The 22,407-nt window shown below is 40.4% G+C and overlaps 1 protein-coding gene across 12 annotated transcripts in view; it reads left to right on the plus strand.

Moving 5' to 3' along the window:
* Positions 1 to 22,407, plus strand: part of MAD1L1 (mitotic arrest deficient 1 like 1) — a 551,618-nt gene that overhangs the window by 46,875 nt on the left and 482,336 nt on the right. For all 12 annotated transcript variants that reach the window (XR_006274883.1, XM_038419935.2, XM_043494295.1 and 9 more), the window contains one exon: positions 9,042 to 9,128. Coding sequence is in view for 11 of the 12 variants with exons in the window: in XM_038419935.2 (XP_038275863.1) it covers positions 9,042 to 9,128 (87 nt within the window). In the remaining variant the exon portion in view is untranslated. The remainder of the gene's footprint in view (positions 1 to 9,041; positions 9,129 to 22,407) is intronic.

The raw sequence follows: 22,407 nt of genomic DNA on the forward strand, positions 1-22,407 counted from the left end.
TGTCTCCAGGACCAGCCACACCAGGGGCTTCTGGAGCGGCCCTGGGCACAGCCACACCAGTCGCTGCTTTGGTGGCCCCCGGCAGCGATCCCCAGGCGGCTGGCCGGAGCAGTCCACTGGTGCCGCTGGCCCCGGGCACTCTTGGCCGCAGGCGCCTCCCACTCAGCAGCGGCCACCCCGAGACCCTCCCCCAATTTAGTCACAAGTATTTTTAGTATGGTCACAGGCTGTGAATTTTTGTTTATTGCCTGTGACCTGTCCATGACTCTTACTAAAAATACCCATGACTAAATCATAGCCTTAGTAATATTATATGCTGCCATCAGGAGTTGTCTGATGTTTCATAATATTTTAAAAATTCCAATAAACAGTTTCTTCTCGTGATGGTTTGAGGGTGGGGGAGGAAGCATCAGGATTCTAGAGAACTATATTTCTGGATGCTTTATAAATGCCAGGGAGAAGTGAAGGATTTAGATTCAGCAGTATTTTTTGAATTATTCATGTAATAAAGCATTAGCTTCTGTGCTGAAAAATCAAAACCCATTTAGCTAAGAGAGAGAAGAGAAAGGTTGCCCCCTGTCAGACTTAAGAGTCAACTCTGTGCTGGAACCCCGGTAATGTGAAACAGCAGAGCAATTAAAGGGCACTCCTGTGGGTTAGCAGTACTACAAATTGAGCTTATATGTGGATGTGCTTGTCATTATTAAGAGCTGGAGTCTATTTCTGGCTTCCAGCAAACTTATCTGTTAGTGACTTAATTGGAATAAAATCTATATAGTGATTTAAATGGAATAAATCTAATCTCTTGAACATCTCCACAAGGTTAGATAAACAACCTGTTCACACATTCCCATCTCAGAGGGTACAGAAGCTTCAAGTTAACTTTGACTGTCAGTAAAGTCCAGTCTTGATATCACTAAAGAGAATCCTTAGGAGAGACAGATGTCAATGACCCTCTTTTCTCTAAAGTTGAGAGAGTGACAATGCATATAGCCTCTGGCATTACATACTTCCCAGGAATTCTTCTTGAACATGAAAGTAGACTTCCCAGGAGCTACATAAAGCCAGAGGCAATATTCACTACTTAGTAGGGAAAGAACAGTGGATATCTGGTAAAATAGGCACTGTTGGACCTCTCGGCAAATTCTTAAGGGTTTGTGCTTATATCATCTGCCATGTTCCCTCTGCCATCTCGCCAGATGGTTCCAGCTATTAGAATACATCACTGCCAGTTTGGCTGTGGAGAGATCTGGAAGCCCATAGTGATGACTTGGCTGAGCTGCATCCCCTTTGAAGGATAGATCTCTTATTCATTGCAGCCTGAAGAGCATTGTAAGCCTGCCTAAATATTTTCAAATCTAACTGTAACAGCTCTGCTTTTCTTTCCCTGTGGGGCACCTCAAAACTGAAGATTGGATGTCATGTTATCTGGAGTGCCGTGACTTCCGTGTTGAAGGCAAGCATCATTGACGTCATTGTTCTTGAGAATAAACAGAAAACGTTGCAATCTTTATCATCAGTTGTGTTCTGTGGTACACAATAAAATATAGCATTGTGCCTTCTTTAGGACTCGCAGGGCACGTTGAAGTATACAATGTGTGTTCTTGCTGAGTTTTGTGTTCCAGCCTTCTATGCTTGACATTTGAACAGAATGACCAAAAAAATAGGATGCTACAACAAAATTCAAAAAGTGTGTAGCTCCCTATTCGTTAGATTTTTTTCCAAAATGAAAGACGAAGCAGATCCTGTTGAACCCTGGTATACACTGAATGCAGGACTGAAACACAGGAGACCAGCTGTTGGGATGCCCAGACTGATTTAACTTGTGGGATGGGGGAAAAACTGTTTTGGTCCAAAATCTCTGATGTTGAGTGGAATCTCTCTTACCCACTTGTCTCACTCTTATTCCCAAATTATGCATTTTTGGATTCATTGGTGATTTTGTTCTTTGTCCAGCAGAGTGTTAGCCGTTAATTGTCCTTATGTTTTCCAAGAGGCCTGCTAAAACACTTTCACACAAGTGAGTCCCTTTCCTGCTCTAAATGGTTAGCCAGACTTTCAAGTACTGGATTTATAGATGAATTCAGTTTTCACTTTATCAGAAGAAACTGAATTTGCTGATACTACTGTCCAAATATGGAGAACATTTTCTAGATGAAGAGATCTCTAGAAGTTGGGATTGCTTGTGGCTCCCTCTTTCTTTCAGACAGTATTCCATTCACTGCTCTTCTTCCCCCTCCCCCCACTTCTTTTTTTTTAAATGCAGAAATATTAAGCATGTGAAGACTTGTCACCTTTGATTGTGCTGGAGGTCCGGTAGGAGGTATAAGTTTAGGTTTTTTGTGAGTTCTTAAAACCTTAAATTTGAAGAGATGACATTTTCCCTTATTCAAAATGTAATTAGTCAACCATTAGAAGTTAAATAGGTGTTAAAAAGCACCAAAATAGGTGTTAAATCACATACAAAAAGTTTTAAACAGACTAACTTAGGCTGTGTTTATACTGTCACTTTCGGCGCTAAAACTTTTGTAGTTCGGGGTGTGAAAAAACACCCCCCTGAGCAACAAAAGTTTTAGTGCTGAAAAGCGCCAGTATAGACAGCGCTTTATCACCAGGAGCCGCGCTCTCGGTGATAAAGCTACCACCCCTTGTTCAGGGTGTTTTTTGTTTTTTTAATTGCTGGGAGAACTCTCCCCCTGCGATAAAGCATATCTACACTGCCCTCGTCGCAGCGCTGCCATGGTCGTGCTGTAACGTGGGCAGTGTAGACATACCCTAAAAATCCCTTCCGACCTCAACTTTCAGTTCACTCTTCTTGTGAGATTGCCATGTTACTGTTCTTCAGACATCAGAGGCCTGGTCTACACTTAGAAATTTTGGAACACTGGTTTGTTTACAATTAAAAATGAGATCAACCAAGCTATGTTGCTTGGGGCTATGAAAAATTTTATGCTCTCAGTGCTGTAGGTAGGTTGACCTCATTCCTCAGTATAGACAGAAGGCTTCTTCTGTCAACTGAGCTGCCACTGCTTGGCGAAGCGGATTAACTACATTGACAGAAAAATCCTTTTGTCCATGTAGAACACACACACACTATAGTGTAGACATGGTCACAGTTTTCCAGATGGGAAGGAACCTGGATTTGAAAATGTAAAAGCAGAAGAAAAACTTTTTTTTTTTTTTTTTTTGATAGGGTTGGAAATCCTTTCATGATGCCTTAACATCAGAAAGAAGCAGAAAAGGGCAAAAACCAAACCTTTTTTATTTTGCAAGTGCCTTTAAGGGGTGAGAGCAATAGCAGGATTTGGGGGTTTGACGAAGAGAAACAGTAGTGCCTGGTAATCTGTTTCTAACATTTTATTTTTGTTAATAAGTGTTCAGTGACTATCTTTTGTCAGTAACTGTTCTAGTCTGTTGAATAATCATAAAAATAGTTTTATAGTACCTTTATGGGAGCGGTTTCTTTAAAAAATAGATTAAAATAAAGTTTTGTCCCAAAAGTTTGGGTATGCCTTGCTTCAATTCAACAAGATTTTAAATTAGCTGAGTTGCAGAACCCATGGTATATGTCTGTAGTCCTCCAGAGTTAAAGCAATATGCCGAAATGTTGCATGAAGAGACTTTAAAGCAGTTATGCATGAGCAAAAATAGCTACTTAGAGCATTTTAGTACAGTGCACTGCTTTTATAAGAATCACATCCATCCCAGATGAGTTGATTCTTATAAGCTGTTGATTCTTACAAGCAGTATATTTTAGTTAGTATAGGAATGATTTTGTCCCAGTGGTTTTGATCACTATATGTGATTGATTCTTATAAATGGAGTGAACAGTATTATACAAATGTAAATATCTTGGTAGCTTCAATAGTTTATTTAAGAACAAAAAATCTAAAAGGCCTCAATCCTCAAAACACAGTAGCCCAATTTTTTTTAACAATTCAGTCTTATTTTTGCTATGCACATCCATAGCTAAAGAGTAACTTCAAAGATCTAACTCAAGTCAAATCTTTTCCCTTTGCTGTATGACTTTGAAACACCTGCAATAAGATGTGGATGTTCTAATAAATTTTAAATGAAAAAACATTTTATCCAATTTTACTTTTTTTTAAACTAAAAAAGGTTAGCGTCTAGGCTGTTTACTGAGTCTCAGCTCAATGCTTTTAAAAACAGCTAGTTCTAAATGTCAAAGTATTGGAGTTTATAATGGAAATGCTAATAGCCTCTTAACTAAGACAGCACAATGGAGAAACTTTCTGGCAATTTTCTACAAAATTCCAGTTGAGTGGATGAAGAGGATCTTGGCATAACGTTTGTCAGTGGTAGTCTGAAAGCTCACTGACTGAAGCAGAGTAACTTGGATGGATACCCTATTCAGTTAATTTTTCACTTCATTTGAGCAGTTGTGGATTTTTTTTTATCATTATTAAATTTCTCTTTTTCAAATTATCTGTATTTCAAAGAAAATCTGAACGCTTTGATGAAGTGTAATTTTGTCTCTTGACTTCCTTACTCCAGCTCTAAGCCTTGCTGGGCTAATTTGAACCTTAGGGCAAAAACCTTGTTTCTAAATTGGTATCAAATGCTCCTGACTGTTTGGTTATTGCTTCCCAGATACTGAAAAGGAGGATTTTGCTTTGAGGTTTATTGCAGAAGGAGATTTGATCTCTGAGGGGGAAAAGCAGCATCCAGATTTCATCTCATGCATTTTGCTCAAGAGAGTCAGACAGGAGTTGAATGACTGGAATTCAAATACTGAAGCTGCTTTGTGTCTTTTCATTTTCCCTTCTGTCCATTTTTATAGTCATTTAGTGGATGAGTAAATACTAACAACCTTGCATCCCAAAATTGGGTCACTAAGTCTGTGTGTATAGTTGTGCAATTCAATCAAACTTGCATTGTGGAAGGTCAGGTCTGAGTTCTCCATTATACTGTGAAAAATCCTTGTCCATGAGTTTGCACTGGGTACATGTTACACAATGTGAGGAATGGCCTATTCCGTATGCATGCCTGGGAAATACTGGGGATAAAGTGGAGAAAAACACTAAGTGCTTTAACTTCTTTGAAGTAGCACTAGGTGCTGGGAAAATACGGATATGAGGTTGGTTACTAGTTTTACAAGGCAGGTCCTTTAAAAATGATCTGGTTAATTCTTTAATAATCACTGGTATGAACTGTTATAGTTACTGGGTGGTGGTATGTTCCGTGAGGCTAATGAAAAGGCTTGAGGCAAACAAATGCAGGAGCGTTCAGTGTGTACTGGGATGCTGACAAGTAGTTGCCATCTTTTCATTCACCACTACTTCCATAAACCTCTGAAGAGAGAGGACCATTTTACATCAGTGAAGGTCCATTGTTAGTAGAGTGAAATGTGGACTCTGACCTGCCCTGTTCGGTACCAAAGCTGGGCTGGTTTAGTTTCATTGCATGTCCGTATGTTTAAAAAGCAAAGTGGGAAAAGTGTGCGGAGTTTGGCTTTGATGACCTAAAAGGCACCTTATGTGACCTGGCTGGGATTTTGATGTGAATAGTTTTTGGAATCTGTAATAAAGGTGTGACATAGACGATTACTTGCAAGGGACTGGTTTTACTTCCTGGACCCCATCATATGGTTTAGTTTCTAGAAAGCTAATATCCCTGTTGCATGGCAGAAGGTGATCTCTATTAACTTCATTGTCAATCTGCACACTCCTTCTTTTAAATCAAATGCTAATAAAACACATCAACCAAAAATAACCACAAACCCCAAAGCTGCCAATTAATAAAACTAGGTTGGAGGTTAGATTGTTGACCTGAACCCTGTGACAGAGGATGATGATTTGGCCTCTGATTGGAAATCTGTTGGCAGCTGCTATCTCTGAACATCATTGATTTTTCTGATCACTTTCCATTAAAAGACCTTATTTTGCAGTTGCTTATAAGTTTTGCCAAACTTTAACTGACATCTTCCATGCTGGGAATCTGTCTACAGCTGAATTTTTTTAAGTTTCAGCAAAAATATTTCAGGCATTTCTCAGAATGAAATTAGGGAACTTTTGTTCATGTTAAAAAATTCTTAAAATTGTTTCACTGAGAAGTTTTAGTAATTTGGTGCAGCGACTCAGAATTTGGAAGCGGTGATCACCCTGCTGTCAGGGATTTACCTGTTGCCATTCTTATGAAAATGTGCCCATATTTGGATGAGTTGTAAGCCTCTGAGTGTTGTAGCTCACACATGCTGCACTGACTTGTTAGCATTTGGCAGCTAAATTCTCTGAGGATTCTGCCTGCACTGAGAATGCTACATCCACTTACAGCTCTGTGTTGACCAGCCTGAGCGTGCACCTTCCTTACAGAGCATGCTCCATCCCAGGGCTGAGCAGAGTTTTCTCTATAATTGCTTCTCCTAATTGTTGGGGCTGCTCTAGTACTGGGCACCAGAACTGAGAGCCAGGAGATGGTCCCTCCTAGTCTTTCAGTGCTCCCTCTGTTAGTGCCAAGGCAGCACAGAAAAAGATGCAGCTTGTCTGAAATAGAGAAGGGTGATGAGCAGGTGGGGAGATTGAGACAGGAGCTGTGCTGAAGATCTAAAGGTCACAAAGTTTTTGTGCTTGGTACAGGAGTAATTGGATGAAATTCTGTGCCCCGTGTTACCCAAGAGGTTAGCTGATAGGATCTAATGGTCCCTTCTTGCCTTAAAATCTATGAATGATTGAACTTTGCTAATACAAATGCAATATGGCCAACATGATATTTCTGATTTTCATTTAGCTTTTTATAAAAAACAGTATATTACAGAACACACACACACCCTGCCTCTCCTAACATTAAAAAAAAATATTAATAGTACAAAGGCAGGCATTCAAAAATTAGAAAATTTCAGAATGAAGGTTGCCTTTATAAATGTGATTCATCTTCCTTGTGTGTGTTATGATAATCTATAATTACTTGATCACATGCTATATTTTCTACATCATTTTTTTGCATGTAACACACCAAATAATTTGCACTCTAATTGGTCCATCTTTTTAATTGTTTAAGTTTGAATGTCTTAGCTTCCATACAAAGATCCGTAATGATCAATAGTTTCACTTTGCACCTGATTTCTTGAAACTGTCTTTCCCAGGTGACATTTTTGCAGGGTATGAATTCATGAAATGTTTGAATAGACAAGTTTAGATTACAGTGGTGATTTATCCTGGATATGTAGCCACCAGTGTAACTATGCTAGTGGAAACATCTACTGCAGGCAGGCAAATCTGCTATTAGGAGGATTTGCATGGATGCAACTTATCCCAGTATCAGGCAGGGGTACAAATAGTGGCTTACACCATTTTTGCCTGTCTACGGTGTAGGGGTTTACACTGGAGACCTGTCACTGATGGCTGAAATCCCTAGCGTAGACAAGGCCTTAATCTGTAGGTTTACAGACTCATCTTTCTTGGTTCCTCTCCCTTCCCCTTTTATGCTGTCACTGGAATGAATTTAGATCTTCAGTGTCTCTGAACCTGCCACATATGTGCATGTGGAAGATTTCAGTCTCTCTTGATTTCTCTGCACTGCTCCTTGCTCCCACTAAATTTTGGAAGTGCTGCCATTCCCCATCCCTCCCGGGTTCTCTGCCTCATTCCCTTCCAAGTTGGGAGATTCAGATGGCTTAATTTGCTCTATTTTTGCCAAAGATACAGTTTACTTCTGGCGCCATGTAATATGTGTGACACGTAGGAGTTCTGGTAAGAGGCTATTTATTTCCTGGCCTTATTTACAAGACATGAGCCAGGGTTTCAAAAGATTATATCCCTGTCAAATGGCAGAGGTTCATGTCTGCTCAGTCTAGTGAGTTCTGTTACGGAACCACCACTAAGTGATAGAGGAGGTAGTGGAAAGGAGAACATAATTGGTTTGTATGAAAGCAAATTCCCCTTGTCAATTATAATTCCCCTATCATATCTCTTTTTTCTGTTTATTCCCACCCCAGCCCAGGACTTTCTAGGTAGCCAGTGGGGAAAGAGAATCAGCATTTCTTGTGAATTGGATCAGAGTCCCAGAGGCTGAAGCCTGGTTTCTGCAGATTGGAAATTAGAGAACTGAATAGCAAGAGGAAAAGTAGTCTTTGCTATTAAATCTGTTTTTCTTCAGATTATGGGAGCAAGTGAAGTTGGCTCTCCACCATTTATTCACATCTGTTACCCTGTGACTCTTCTGCATGCAGCACTGGAAATAGGTGCAAAGCCTTTAACTCCAAAAACAAATGCTTACTAGATGTGTTAAAAATTCTCTCTCTCCTCTTCAAGCTCAGCTATATGAGCTAGCCTGACGTGTTCCATCCAGTAGAGGGCAGTGCTGCTCAGTGTATCAAAACCTCTGTGTGCAGGCTCAAAGATTCATTTTCTGTCTCTTTTTTTAGTCAGGAATTGAAATTCTTTTACTTGCTTGAGTTTTAAAAAGTAAACCAAGTAGAATCTGCAGTCTTTGGCTATCTTGAATGTTTAGTCGGTTTGGCAACACTGTTAAGTGAATTCTAGGTCTTGAGACTGTTTCTGGTATAAAGTCAGTGTACACCATCTACTTCCACTGTGCTATAAGAAGACTCTCTTTAGAGTATGCACTTTCCTATAGCATATGTGCTCATTGGCCATCTAAATGGAAGGAGCTGTTCTGTGGCATTTGGTATGGGCAGAGATAATTGCAATGCACTTTTTGGCAAACGCTCTTCTCAAGCAGGGAAACGTAACTAGCTTTTAGGATAGGAAATGTGGTCTCTTAGACCCTTAAGGCTTGATTTGGTGTGAAGTGATGGGGCTGATGCCCTCTTCATTGGAAGGGGGTAGATTAGAGTGCACCAGGGACTTGATGTCCAAATAAATACAACTGGCTGTGCGTGCTTGACAATACACAAACCTGTGATAGTTCAGCTGTTGTAATGGACTGTGGCAGCCTTAGCCTATAGCAACAATCTTGTCTGCCTTTCTGTCATTATTTTTATATGGTCATGCCTGGGACTTAATTGTTCAGCCACTGGCATGTCTATGTTCGTTAACTCTTTCCATTATTATTTTGTTTAGGACCCCTGATGATCTCTCAAGGCAGATTGTTGCCCTGCAACAGAGGGAGCTTGTGCTGAAAGAGCAGAACTCTACCATCACAAACAGGTAGGTGCTGCCAACAAAGGATGTTGTGTTGCAGGAATTTGTTACTTTTAATACAAGTAAATAGAAAATAAAAGGCTGCAGTGCCAGATACTTTTTGTACTTGCTGCTCTTCATTTTGTCCTACTGCCTCCAAGAAATCTTCTGTATCGTTATTATCTTTACTATGCTGGTGGTGAAGGTTACATTTGTGACTGTGACTTAAAGGAACACCATAGATTTTGGAAGGGTCTTGGGGATTGGAGATGTAGAAATGTGTGAAGCACTTTTATCCATGCTTACTTCCTTGGCTGAAATGATTTCAGGATGCAAATGGAATGTGAGCTGCTTTCCCAACCTTATTCACTTTTAAAAGGGATATTAAAGTTAAACAGACTAGTCACCTGAATGTAGAGGAAGATTAAGAATCATTGGGTCCGTGTGACTGTGATTAGGCTAGTAGAAAAGATCACTTCAAAGACTTGGAAATTTGTCTTAGCAGGTGATGGGAGAAGACTTTGAATTTCTGGCTTCAGCTAGTGGCATTCTGATAGTAGGCTACTCTTAGACATTCAGAGGAGCCTGGGTTACTGCACCTTCAGCCCTCTTGCTGAATTTGGGGTTGGGAGTGTTTTTTGCAAGCTAATTTGTTGCCATGATATAGCTGGTATAAAATTATCCAGACTCTGCCACCATAACTGGACTCTATAGGCACTGTGGTATTTTACACTGGTGTGGGAATGAGGAAGATATAATCAGTGCATCTGCTGCATTTTGCAACAAGTGGTCTTGTGCGCTAATCACTGTTAGACCCCTGATTTAAGTTTGGTTTAGTCCAGGTTCTAAGTGACAGTGTTCAGAGTTTGAACTGTTGAGCTCCCTGAATATCCATCACTGTTTCTTGCACCCGAATATGTAGAACTGGTTTGAGGGGAACATGTCAATTCTGCTTTTTTGGTTACTGAGTCTGATCAAACCACGTTGGCCTGAGGACCAATATCCTGGGATTTCTGCAGGAAATACTTTAAGATCTGGTTCCTTGAAGTAACTCTCAGTTTGACTCCCTATCTGGATAGATCATCTACATCAAAAGGTATGAATTGTTATGAATTGTATATTTTGCTTCAGACACCCAGAAAAAGGAGAGGTTGTGTTTTTTGTTTTGTTTAACTTTTCCTGGAGATATGACATGAAGGGAAGAAATTTACTTTAACTTTGGAATTGCAGAAGTTGTTGTCTTGATCCTGGCATCCCATGCAGACTTAACCTATTAGAAATAGCTCAAGCTGGATGAGCAAGCATCAAGCTGGATGAGCAAGCATCTTAGAGAGGTGATTAAGAAGAAGCAGAAAGCATACAGGGAGTGGAAGATGGGAGGGATCAGCAAGGAAAGCTACCTACTTGAGGTCAGAACATGTAGGGATAAAGTGAGACGGGCTAAAAGTCGAGTAGAGTTGGACCTTGCAAAGGGAATTAAAACCAATAGTAAAAGGTTCTATAGCCATATAAATAAGAAGAAAACTAAGAAAGAAGAAGTGGGGCCGCTTAACACCTGAGGATGGAGTGGAGGTTAAAGATAATCTAGGCATGGCCCAATATCTAAACAAATACTTTGCCTCAGCCTTTAATAAGGCTAAAGAGGATCTTAGGGATAATGATAGCATGACAAATGGGAATGAGGATATAGAGTAGATATTACCATATCTGAGGTAGAAGCGAAACTGAAACAGCTTAATGGGACTAAATCGGGGGGCCCAGATAATCTTCATCCAAGAATATTAAAGGAATTGGCACCTGAAATTGCAAGCCCATTAGCAAGAATTTTTAATGAATCTGTAAACTCAGGAGTAGTACCGAATGATTGGAGAATTGCTAATATAGTTCCTATTTTTAAGAAAGGGAAAAAAAAGTGATCCGGGTAACTACAGGCCAGTTAGTTTGACATCTGTAGTATGCAAGATCCTGGAAAAAATTTTGAAGGAGAAAGTAGTTAAGGACATTGAAGTCAATGGTAAATGGGACAAAATACAACATGGTTTTACAAAAGGTAGATCGTGCCAAACCAACCTAATCTCCTTTTTTGAAAAGGTAACAGATTTTTTAGATAAAGGAAATGCAGTGGATCTAATTTACCTAGATTTCAGTAAGGCATTTGATACGGTGCCACATGGGGAATTATTAGTTAAATTGGAGAAGATGGGGATCAATATGAACATCAAAAGGTGGATAAGGAATTGGTTAAAGGGGAGACTGCAACAGGTCCTACTGAAAGGCGAACTGTCAGGTTGGAGGGAGGTTACCAGTGGAGTTCCTCAGGGATCGGTTTTGGGACCAATCTTATTTAATCTTTTTATTACTGACCTTGACACAAAAAGTGGGAGTGTGCTAATAAAGTTTGCAGATGATACAAAGCTGGGAGGTATTGCCAATTCAGAGAAGGATCGGGATATTATACAGGAGGATCTGGATGACCTTGTAAACTGGAGTAATAGTAATAGGATGAAATTTAATAGTGAGAAGTGTAAGGTTATGCATTTAGGGATTAATAACAAGAATTTTAGTTATAAATTGGGGACGCATCAATTAGAAGTAACGGAAGAGGAGAAGGACCTTGGAGTATTGGTTGATCATAGGATGACTATGAGCTGCCAATGTGATATGGCTGTGAAAAAAGCTAATGCGGTTTTGGGATGCATCAGGAGAGGCATTTCCAGTAGGGATAAGGAGGTTTTAGTACCGTTATACAAGGCACTGGTGAGACCTCACCTAGAATACTGTGTGCAGTTCTGGTCTCCCATGTTTAAAAAGGATGAATTCAAGCTGGAGCAGGTACAGAGAAGGGCTACTAGGATGATCCGAGGAATGGAAAACTTGTCTTATGAAAGGAGACTTAAGGAGCTTGGCTTGTTTAGCCTAACTAAAAGAAGGTCGAGGGGAGATATGATTGCTCTCTATAAATATATCAGAGGGATAAATACAGGAGAGGGAGAGGAATTATTTCAGCACAGCACCAATGTGGACACAAGAACAAATGGGTATAAACTGGCCACCAGGAAGTTTAGACTTGAAATCAGACGAAGGTTTTTAACCATCAGAGGAGTGAAGTTTTGGAATAGCCTTCCAAGGGAAGCAGTGGGGGCAAAAGATCTATCTGGTTTTAAGATTCTACTTGATAAGTTTATGGAGGAGATGGTATGATGGGATAATGGGATTTTGGTAAGTAATTGATCTTTAAATATTCAGGGTAAATAGGCCAAATCCCCTGAGATGGGATATTAGATGGGTGGGATCTGAGTTACCCAGGAAAGAATTTTCTGTAGTATCTGGCAGGTGAATCTTGCCCATATGCTCAGGGTTTAGCTGATCGCCATATTTGGGGTCAGGAAGGAATTTTCCTCCAGGGCAGATTGGAGAGGCCCTGGAGGTTTTTCGCCTTCCTCTGTAGCATGGGGCATGGTTGACTTGAGGAAGGCTTCTCTGCTCTTTGAAGTCTTTAAACCATGATTTAAGGACTTCAATAGCTCAGACATGGGTGAGGTTTTTCATAGGAGTGGGTGGGTGAGATTCTGTGGCCTGCGCTGTGCAGGAGGTCAGACTAGATGATCAGAATGGTCCCTTCTGACCTTAGTATCTATGAATCTAAAATATACCTCATTCAGTAGTGGGCCTGTGATGATTTCTTATAATTGATTGAGCTCTTCTGTTGGGATTATTACTTATTTTGTAAGGAGTCACAATCATGGACCAGGACCTAATTGATCTAGACACTGTACAAACACAGAATAAAAATATGGTCCATTTCCCAAAGAGCTTACAAACTAAATAATGACTGAGTCCTTTGTTCTTGGACCCTCTCCAGAGACCGGCTGTCTATACTGTTACTGCTACAGCCAAGATTAGAAAAGTATATTTTGATGCAACACAACCTTTAAAGTTACTATACTTAGGAGTTTCATGAGAGGACTGAGTTTGTTTGCCAGGCAGTATCTGTTTACTTCGCAGGCTGAGATGATTACAGGTGGCGATATTATTAAGCATGGCTGCTCATTGCGAGAAGGAAATGTGATTCTGCTGTAGAGTGTGCTCTCACCCTCAACCCATGTGTGTTCTCTCCTGTTTCCCAAGCCACTGCGTTTCCTTGAATCTACATGTCTGTCCTTGTTAGAAGCAATACCACAACATGTATTTACAAGGTTTTTTGGGTTTGTGGCTTTCTGCGTTGCCAAAGTGTTGGCTGACATGTCCAAGCAACAGCAACGTACAACGTTTCCACTTTAAGCATAAACATGTTGAAAACACAGCAGTCAAATATTCTGTAGCTCAGCAGTGGTTAAACATCCTCTGTTAATCTCAGGCCACTTTCACTAACGTGTCTCCTGAAGTGTCCGGTAGCTTCTGGTTCAGGGGATGATCATCTGTGCCCTCCCTTATTAATGACATGCAGGATTCAAGCAGGGCAATAAAAGCTTAGTATAAATACTCTTTAAGTGCTACTGAATCTGTTTAGCCAGTTGTTAAAATTATTAGCCCAGGGTAAAATCCCCTGGATGCAGACAGATAAATTGGTTCATGGTTTGTCATCAAGAGGTTTAAAGGGGAAAACCAGTTTGATATCTTTTAAAAAAAACAAAAACAAATGACCAAAATAAAAATAAAAGTGGTGGTGGTAATGTTTAACAGTTATTGATTTTGGAGGCTGCTGCTCACAGCCTGCCAGAGAAAATGAGTTTGTCTAATTTATTAATCGCCAGGAGGAATCTTTTTGTTGAGAAAACAGCCCTTTGGAAGTGCGTGTTCATGCTGGTCACAATTGGATCAATTCAACTTTAAAAACAAAAACATGATCAAAATTACTTTTTGATTTTTCAAAGGCGCCTTCAAATGAAACAGGCAGTAAAAACTGGCTCAAATTAAAACTTTTAAAATCTTCTAAGACACAATCCTGTGAGTTCAGTTTCTAAAACTGACAAGTTCTCCTTTCTTCCGTCTAATATTTTATTCTGTCTTAAAGTATAGGCAATCAGGTACATTCTAAAATCTTCCATTACAGATTATTTGAAAGTTCCCAGGAGAGGATCTTGAGTCTCTGACAGTGAAGTGCTTTTTAAGAAAGCAAATACGATTTTTCTTTTTTCCTTGAACCATATCCAGCATCAGCTGATTTATCTATTTTATTTTTTTCCTGTAGTGTCCAAAATGAGCCTATGTAATACAATGGCCTAGTGTGTGTGATCATGACTCCCTCTAGTGGTTGGTCCCAACAATTATACAGCCTTCTACTATCTCACTACTAAAGTAAAAACAAAAGGAGTAGTTTGGCACCTTAGAGACTAACACATTTATTAGAGCATAAGCTTTTGTGAGCTACAGCTCACTTCATCGGATGTATACTACTGCTAAAGTAGTTCTCCTTTTAGCTTTAGTGGTAGGGTCTTGGGCTTTTGGTACCGAAGGTCTTAGGGTTGAGCCTGCTGACATATGTTACCTGCATATGTATGGACTGCAAAATATGCACTGCAAAAACATAAAGGAAGGCAGGGTCCCTGCTCCAAAGAGCTTTGATGAGTTTTCTCAATAGTTGCTAAGGGAATGATTTTAGAATCTCTACTACCTGGATATTTAGGAAAATCATGACCAGGAGTCAGCATCTTAATCGCTTCTGGGTAGTGGAGCAGGAAATCACTTATAAGCCCAGTTTTCATATTGTTATGGTGAGAGACCTGATGGCTGACAGAAGAGAGTTGAGTGTAAGGTGTGGTTAGTGATGATATTACCTGCTCATGGACTTATTCCTCATTAGTGTGTCTCTTTTGCTGTTTAGTACCAGTGGTGTAAGAAAGGGCTTTAATAATTAACTGATCAGCAGCATCCCACTTCCAGTATGGTAGCACTCTCCAAACAATTTTTACTGATGTGACCTCGTCTGCGTATTCATTAGGTCTGGATATGTTTGGTGAAGGTGCTGTTGATGGTGGTTGAGTTTTATGAAATGGCTTGTGTGAGCTTTTACAATACTAATATCATTTTCCTGATCCTCATAGTATAATTTTTACTGGTATTGTATTTTGATTGGGGGAACCTCCTCCCACCTTTCCTGTATACTGATTATTGTAGACATTTTTTCAATCTGCCATTCATCCTGCAGTCTGACAAACAGCCCCCAGTTTCCTTTTAATGGAAAAGATCTGATTGCTAATGTAGTTGAGTATGAGCAGGACTGGGCTTCAGAAAACAAACCAGGCATGGAAATGATGGAACGGGGGTAATTTGCGACATGCAATCACATCTTTCCTGCAGAACTGGAGAGCAGATTTAGCTCTCTGTGGAGCCGGTTTTTGTTCAGTTTGCCCTGGGAGATCTAGAAAGAGGAGTGTGGAGAGGAGGGGAGAACACATGGGTAAAATGTGTACACAACAGCATATTGCATCTCTGAGGAATGAACAGACAAAACCAATTTCACTTAGCACTTCCCTTGAATTTCTATCCCTCTAGTTGTATAGTGCTCCTGTGGTGCCAGTGTTTCCATTATTAAAAAAAATAATAAAAGGCCATTGTACCATAAAAGGTTACATTATTGTAACATTACAGCTCTGGCTTAGTGTTGATTTTTCTGGCTGTTGGGAGTGTAGGCACAGCCAGTGCTTAGTGTTACTCGTATGTCAGTATTTCAGGGAACTGTAGAGAATAGGTGGTGATGCAAATCATATATATGACACTACCTAAGCAAATTGGAGCACTTGAGATGCACAGAACCATAGGCCAGAATTTCCTGATCTGTGAATTTAAGTCAATTTCTTTTGACTGTGGATTGGTTTTTTGCTTGTGTCTGAATTGTACGGAGTCTCTCAGAGGTTGCTAACATTTGCTAGGTAGGAGAGGAAAATTCCTCCTATAGTGCTGGTGAGGAGGAGGAGGAGAGGGTCGCTGCCACGCTTCCACTGGGCACATTAACTGCAGCAAAAAAACTGCTTCAGCTCTGCTGATTAATGTAGTGGAAAGTGCCGTTAATAGCGCATGATGGAATCTCACCGCTGTTTTGGAGTGTGTTGCTGTGAGTTGTGTAAATAGAGTAAATTATACTCTAGGCGGAAGCAGCAGGAGGTATTGTGGAGCCTGGGTAACTGTAGAATAAAGATAACAGTCCAAAGGCTTAGAGGAACAGAGGATAATGAAGACTGCTTTGGGATCACTTGGATAGCTTGATGAGATGTAGCCTATGAGAAATTGGCCTTACTTAGGAGGAGCAACTGTGTAGGTAATGAAAGAAACAAGTTTAATTACTAGGCCCATTTAGCTACTGTGATTAGCTCCTTCTCTTTTCCTTTGCTCCTTCTGAGTACAAAATTAATGTTCTAGAAACATGTGAGTCGTGGCTGGCTTCTGCTGTAAGCATGTGCTGTGATGAGCTCCCACGCATGTCATCTCCAGGAGATGGGGAGAGAGAGAGAGCTTTCTAAAATCCAGATCTTAGACTTAATACTTCCTGCTGCTTGTACCTTACTCTTCTTAGTGAGTTCAGCCAACCATTAAACTTTTTCCACTCTGCTTGTCTCCAACCATATTTTTATAAACTTAATTGGTTGCTCAGATGCTATGGTGATGAGTGTCAGAGAAATGCCAATAAATCTCTTCGTATATTGTGCAGCAGTCTTGTGTGTTTATAAACAAGTGTCAGGGCATGTGTTGCTGCAACCTTGACACAAAGAAAGTGCTAGAAAGGAAGGTAACCCAAGTAGCTAAGGAGATGAGTTGCTTTGGAGAAAAGCTCAGTACTTGAAAGCTCTGAGCATAAAGATTTGCAGACTCACCGTCCTCTTTGAATAGACCTCTGGTCATTGGCAGTTCTTAAGCTACAGACTCCAAATATGTTGCTGCAGGTTTGCCTTGGTCTCCTCTTTTCCTGGAACTGAAGGTTTCAGGTAGACATGCTGGTAGTGAGTTTAGAGACGCGTTCCATTACGAGGTTTGTCCTTCTATTGTTTGGATCTTTTAAATAGCAGTTTTACCTACTGTCCTCCTGATGTCAGACCTACTTCTTGGGAAATTATTTCTGCATATCTTCACTACAAGAGACTCATGAAGTGCTTTGTGGTCTGAGAACAGTTCAGTGGGAAAGAGTTATGTGAACACTGACAAATGCATCAAATGTTCTTCTTTGAGTAGAAGCAGTTCTGTATTCCATGTAGGTGTGCGCACACCCAGCTCACCGTAGCAGGAAAACTTTGCCTAGCAGTACCTGGAAGGGCAGTGCTCATGGCCTGCAGCCCTAGCCCTTCCCCTGGCCATATAAGGGCGGCACCAATTCGACCCCTTAGTTCCTTCTCATTGCACATGGATAGAGTTGGTGTGGTGTCTTCACCTCACACTTTTGGTCTCAATTTTCCTTGTTGTTGTTGTTGTAATAGTAGTAGTTTCTTAGGTTTAGTTCAGTGTTAGTTTGTTGCTCTGTGGGATACCCTCACCAGGGTTCAAGCACTGTCCATCATGTAAGGGTGCTGTCCCCAAGAGTAACCCTCACAAGAGATGCTTGCTGTGTCTTGGCAAGGGATACATTAAAGAGTAGTGCCCCCATCTGCAAGTCATTCAGAAAGAAGACTCAAGTGGCAAGAGACCTGGGGATAAAGCAGCACCTTCTAGAGCAGGCTATGAGGCCTGTTTTAGCACTGAGGCCCTCTTCTGATCAACAGTCGCCTTCAGATCTGACAAGTGAACTCACTCCACACTCAGGTTCTGATGCTTCCCTGAAGATGAAGAGGGGTCATTCCTCTTCCTGATGCGGTGAGAAAAAGGTCCCATAAAACAAATTGGTACATTCCAGGTCTCAGGGAGACTCCTCCTCATCTTCTCAGAGAAGTGTTGTCCGGCATTGTACTCCCTCCAGCACATGGGATAGAGCAGGTCTGTCCAACTGGTCCCTGGTACTATGACGAGACCAGCAAGAGCCCATACTGTTGACTCCAGTTCTGGTCATGGGGCATCTGTTGAGTCCGGTACTGATGACATCGGCACCAGCACTAACAGTCTCCATGCTGGCAGCATACCAGGTGGCCTCAGGCCTGCTTTGCCTCTCCACTGGTCCAGGAGTTCTCTGGTGCCATGGCTTTTACCAGGATAGATGCCCAGGAAACACTCTCCAGACATGGTGTTTAATCTTTAGTGGGCTGAGAAAACAGGCCAGTAGCCCAACAAACTGAGCCACTGACTGCAGAAACCTAATGTTACGGTTGAATTCAGTTCAATAACAAGAGGTGACAAATAGCTAGGCTTACTCAACTTTATGAATTCTAGTTTATTAGTCAAAGATTGGAACAGCATGGCACAGAAAGGAAGATCAATACGTTACCACTTCTCTGTGAGATGATAGTACAGCTGGCCAACTAACTCAGAATCTGAGCTGCACTCTACCTCTGTATATACTAGAGTTGAGGGTTTTCACCATTTCTGAGCATTACTTCTTATTCTTCGACATGTTTTTCAAGATTCTTTACTAGGCTTGCACTGACCTTCAGTAAACATGACAAAGTTTGTAACCAGTTGATTATCTTGTTTTGACTGTTCCAGAAGTCAGCAAAACCTTAGAGACCTACTTCATAAGTTATAGCGTGGTGCAGGTCAACAAACATCAACAAAATTTTGTCTTGTCCTTGTTCTGTGTCTGTACCTAAAACTGAAATTACAATACTTCACATCTTTCCCTTGTTAAACAGCTTAACATAAGTGAAAAGCATTTGGTGAAAAGCTGAACATGAATAAAATTAGTAGTTGTACAAAAACATATGTGCTATATATAATATTGTATATGATATTGGCCAACACTGTAAACCTTCCAGAATTTCTCTTATCTGGTGTCATACATATTTGCAGAATACCTAAAGACTAGTGGATTAAGTGCATTTCTCAAATCTTTTTGTTTTCTTTTGCTACATACAGAGCAGTCATCATCCAGAGGTTACAGCACCTAACTGTAGTACAGTTTTAGAGTTTTATATAATTCAGCATTCTAAATCTTATTCACCATTGGCTACTTTTGTATAGTGATTACATAACTTCTCATTTTTAATCACACTTATAGCTACAACAAACAAATTCCATTATTTGATTAATACATTTTGCTTGTCAGCTGAATGCATCTCTTTTCTATTAGTTAGCAAAAAGCAGTTTACATTCCTGGTTAATAATTCTGTTTGTGAGAGCTGTTTTCCTAATATATTCTTTTTACAAGAGCCAGCTCCCCAAACCTTGATAAAGTCCATTCCTTATCTGTTAACTATCCTTCACAGCATTTAGCAATGTATTTAGCTAAATTTTCACAAGCTGTGTATTTCCCATTTTGCCTTTGGCCTGGCTGCAAACACCATGGTCCCTTGGATTAGTTCAGTCAAGACTAGTGTGTCTGTCTGAAAGTATTCAGATGTGAGACTCCTGTTGTATATGTCCAGAATTTTTTAAGTATGGCTAGAGCCTTGGGTCTATGTCTCACTCCTTTTCCAGGTGAAGCCCAGACTCTTCACAAGATGGATTTTTCTTCTTGGCTCATGCTTCCCATTGTGTTGGTTCTTTCATCTCTTTTCCTGAAAGTTCCTAGCAACGCCAGGAACAGAAATGCTGCCAGGGTCCTTGTTACAGCCCATTAAACTCATATAGCTTAATTTGAAACCTCCTTAAGACTGCTCTTTAGAGCATCCTTTGAAAAGGAAGGAACATTAGAAGGAAGAATTGCTATATTATTTAGCCCATAGGCATCCTAAATCTGGAGTTGAGAAGTCATCAAATTCTTCAAGTTCATCTGAGCTTTTCTACTTAAGACAGATCTTTGATTCAGAAGAGGAACAGGATTCCCTTTTCAACATTTTTGTCACTTGAAGATACCATCTTTAACTCTTCATCTTCCTTCTGGTTTCAGTGAGGACTTCCAAGAGATAGTGATGTATTTAGCTCAGGGTTTGGAGATTCTAGGTGCTATCGTCCAACAAAAGCTTCACAAACTCTTGTCATTTTGGAGACATGATATGGACCCTGCAACCAAGATTAAAATTTAATTCCAGCATCCTTCCCTGATGTCTTTGCTCCGGCAGCCAAGTCTATGGGTGGAAGATCTCCTAAAACAAATGCGAGGACAAAGCATCCAAGAATCTGAAATGCTGGGGAAGGTCTTTCTTCTCATCTCTTCTTTCCTGTGCGAATTGCTAGTTGGTCCAGCAGTGATAGCATGACATAACTTACGTTTTTGGAATAAACTCTTCACTGTTGTGGATTTTCACTCTGACCTTTACAGGAATGATGTGAAAGTGGATTTTGGGGATCTAGGATTTGGCCAGACACACATGGTATGCAGACTACAATACCTCTGAAGCAACAGTGTGTAGTATTGCCTCTGCTCTTATGATCAGGAAGCATTCTTAACTTGGAACCCTCAAAATGTCTGAAGAACCAAAGTAAGTTGCTAAGAAGTCAGTCACCTTGAGCAGATTTGAAACCAGAATCAGTTTTTATGTGGAAGAGTAGGACGTCTTTGTTTCATCTGTTTCCGTTTCTTCCTCTTAAAGAACGTATCAAATAGTGACTTTATTTCAAGAAATCTATTTTAAATAGAAAGTTCCTTTTAGGGGCATTGAGGAAAGGACCCTTCCTGCTTGAACATGCAGCTTCCTGTGAGGAAGATGATTCTGAAAATATGGCTGATTAAATGATTTCCTTCCCAGAGTGCTCAGAAGACTTCTGCTCTGTCGGTGTACTAGCATCACATTTCTTCATGTCCTTCACAGGCTCCATTTGTGTAAATCAAATGTGTGTGATTTACTGATCTACTCTCTCAAAGAACCTGCTCTCTCTGGTTTTGTGTATGTATATCTTAAACAAACCAACCACTTGAATGAAAGCAAGGGGAAGGGAGACTGCAAATTCCACAGGAAATGCCTTTGAGTTAGGCAGCAGGGATTCTTTTTAAAACAGCGAGTGAATTATAACAAGCTGGGAGCTGTCCATCTCCTCAAATATTAAGTCAGATCCATGTCATAAACCGTCATCCACTGTCTGTTTTCCTCACTTCCTTGGCTGTCCCAGAGAACTTCTGTCTTGGATATAAATGGAGCCTGTCAGACTTTCTCCCCTAATCTTCTTTAGGCTTGGACAGACGTTTAATTACAAGGAAATGTCCTTTATCTAAAGGAGGAAAAAGTGCTGGCTTTTTGATAGTTTCTGTAAGTTATTTTGCTATCAGGAGAAGCAGTTAATATGTCCTAGAGTCCATATGACAAGGACAGTCTCTTCTCCCCCCCCCCCGTTTATATATAAGGGGCACACACTCTGATGTGGTTTGTGTGTGGATGTGTGTATGCACATTTATATAATACTAGACTAATGTTTATGTTCACAGCACTTCAGGGCAGTATTAAATACTTTCCAGCATGTTCTGCATTTATAGTTATAAAAAGACTCCAGTTTATATTAAGTTTTGCATAAACCCATCTGTTTTTAAAAAATGTGCACAAAATAGTCTGAAAATAGTTGTCTCTTTAAGAAACGACCAGCCCACTCTTCTCTCAGCAAACACATTCAGATTGTCATCTCCATGGGGCAGGGTTCTGTCATGGTATTTGTCTCTAAAGTGCCTTGCTTAACAATAGTGCTATAGAAATAATAAATTGTTATACATTTTTCATTTCCCCCTTATCCTACACTGGTCCCTATTAGAAAGCAAGGAGGCAAAAAAGAACTGTTAAGGCCAGTATAAAGGCACTGATCTACTTCCACCTCATTGGGTTTCCTTTGTCCTAGAATCATAGACATCAGCCCCAGATCGTGGCTCATCATATTCATCTTCACTATTTTCCACTCCCCCCCTTTTCTTCCCCCCTTGAGCTTGGTGAAAAGAATTTTCAGAAATCCTAAAGAAAACAACTAGGGCGGTGTGATAAATTTACCCTAATGGTGAGTTTAACTGTAAGAAGAGAGTGAAAGTTCATAAAATGTCACAGTAACTTATAACCACTCATGTTGATGGGGAAAAGGTATGACAGGGAGACGGACTGAATTAGTCGAAACCAAAAGGCCTACTGATACCTGATATTTAAGGATTGTGTTAAGATCACATCTTGTTAACAAGAACTGTGTGAGACTGCAAATCAATGAACCAAAATTGGTGTGTTGGAAATTAGGTCTAATTGGTGGACAAAATAATGAGGGGATGGGCTATTCCACTCATCGCTCCCTTTTGGGCTCCTTTGAAAATGAGACTTTGGGGAGAAAAATTGGCTATGGCTACTGCAGCGAGCTTCACCATCATGCCTGCCACACCCACTGT

This window comes from Dermochelys coriacea, chromosome 10, assembly GCF_009764565.3.
Source record: "Dermochelys coriacea isolate rDerCor1 chromosome 10, rDerCor1.pri.v4, whole genome shotgun sequence".
Lineage (NCBI taxonomy): Eukaryota > Metazoa > Chordata > Testudines > Dermochelyidae > Dermochelys > Dermochelys coriacea.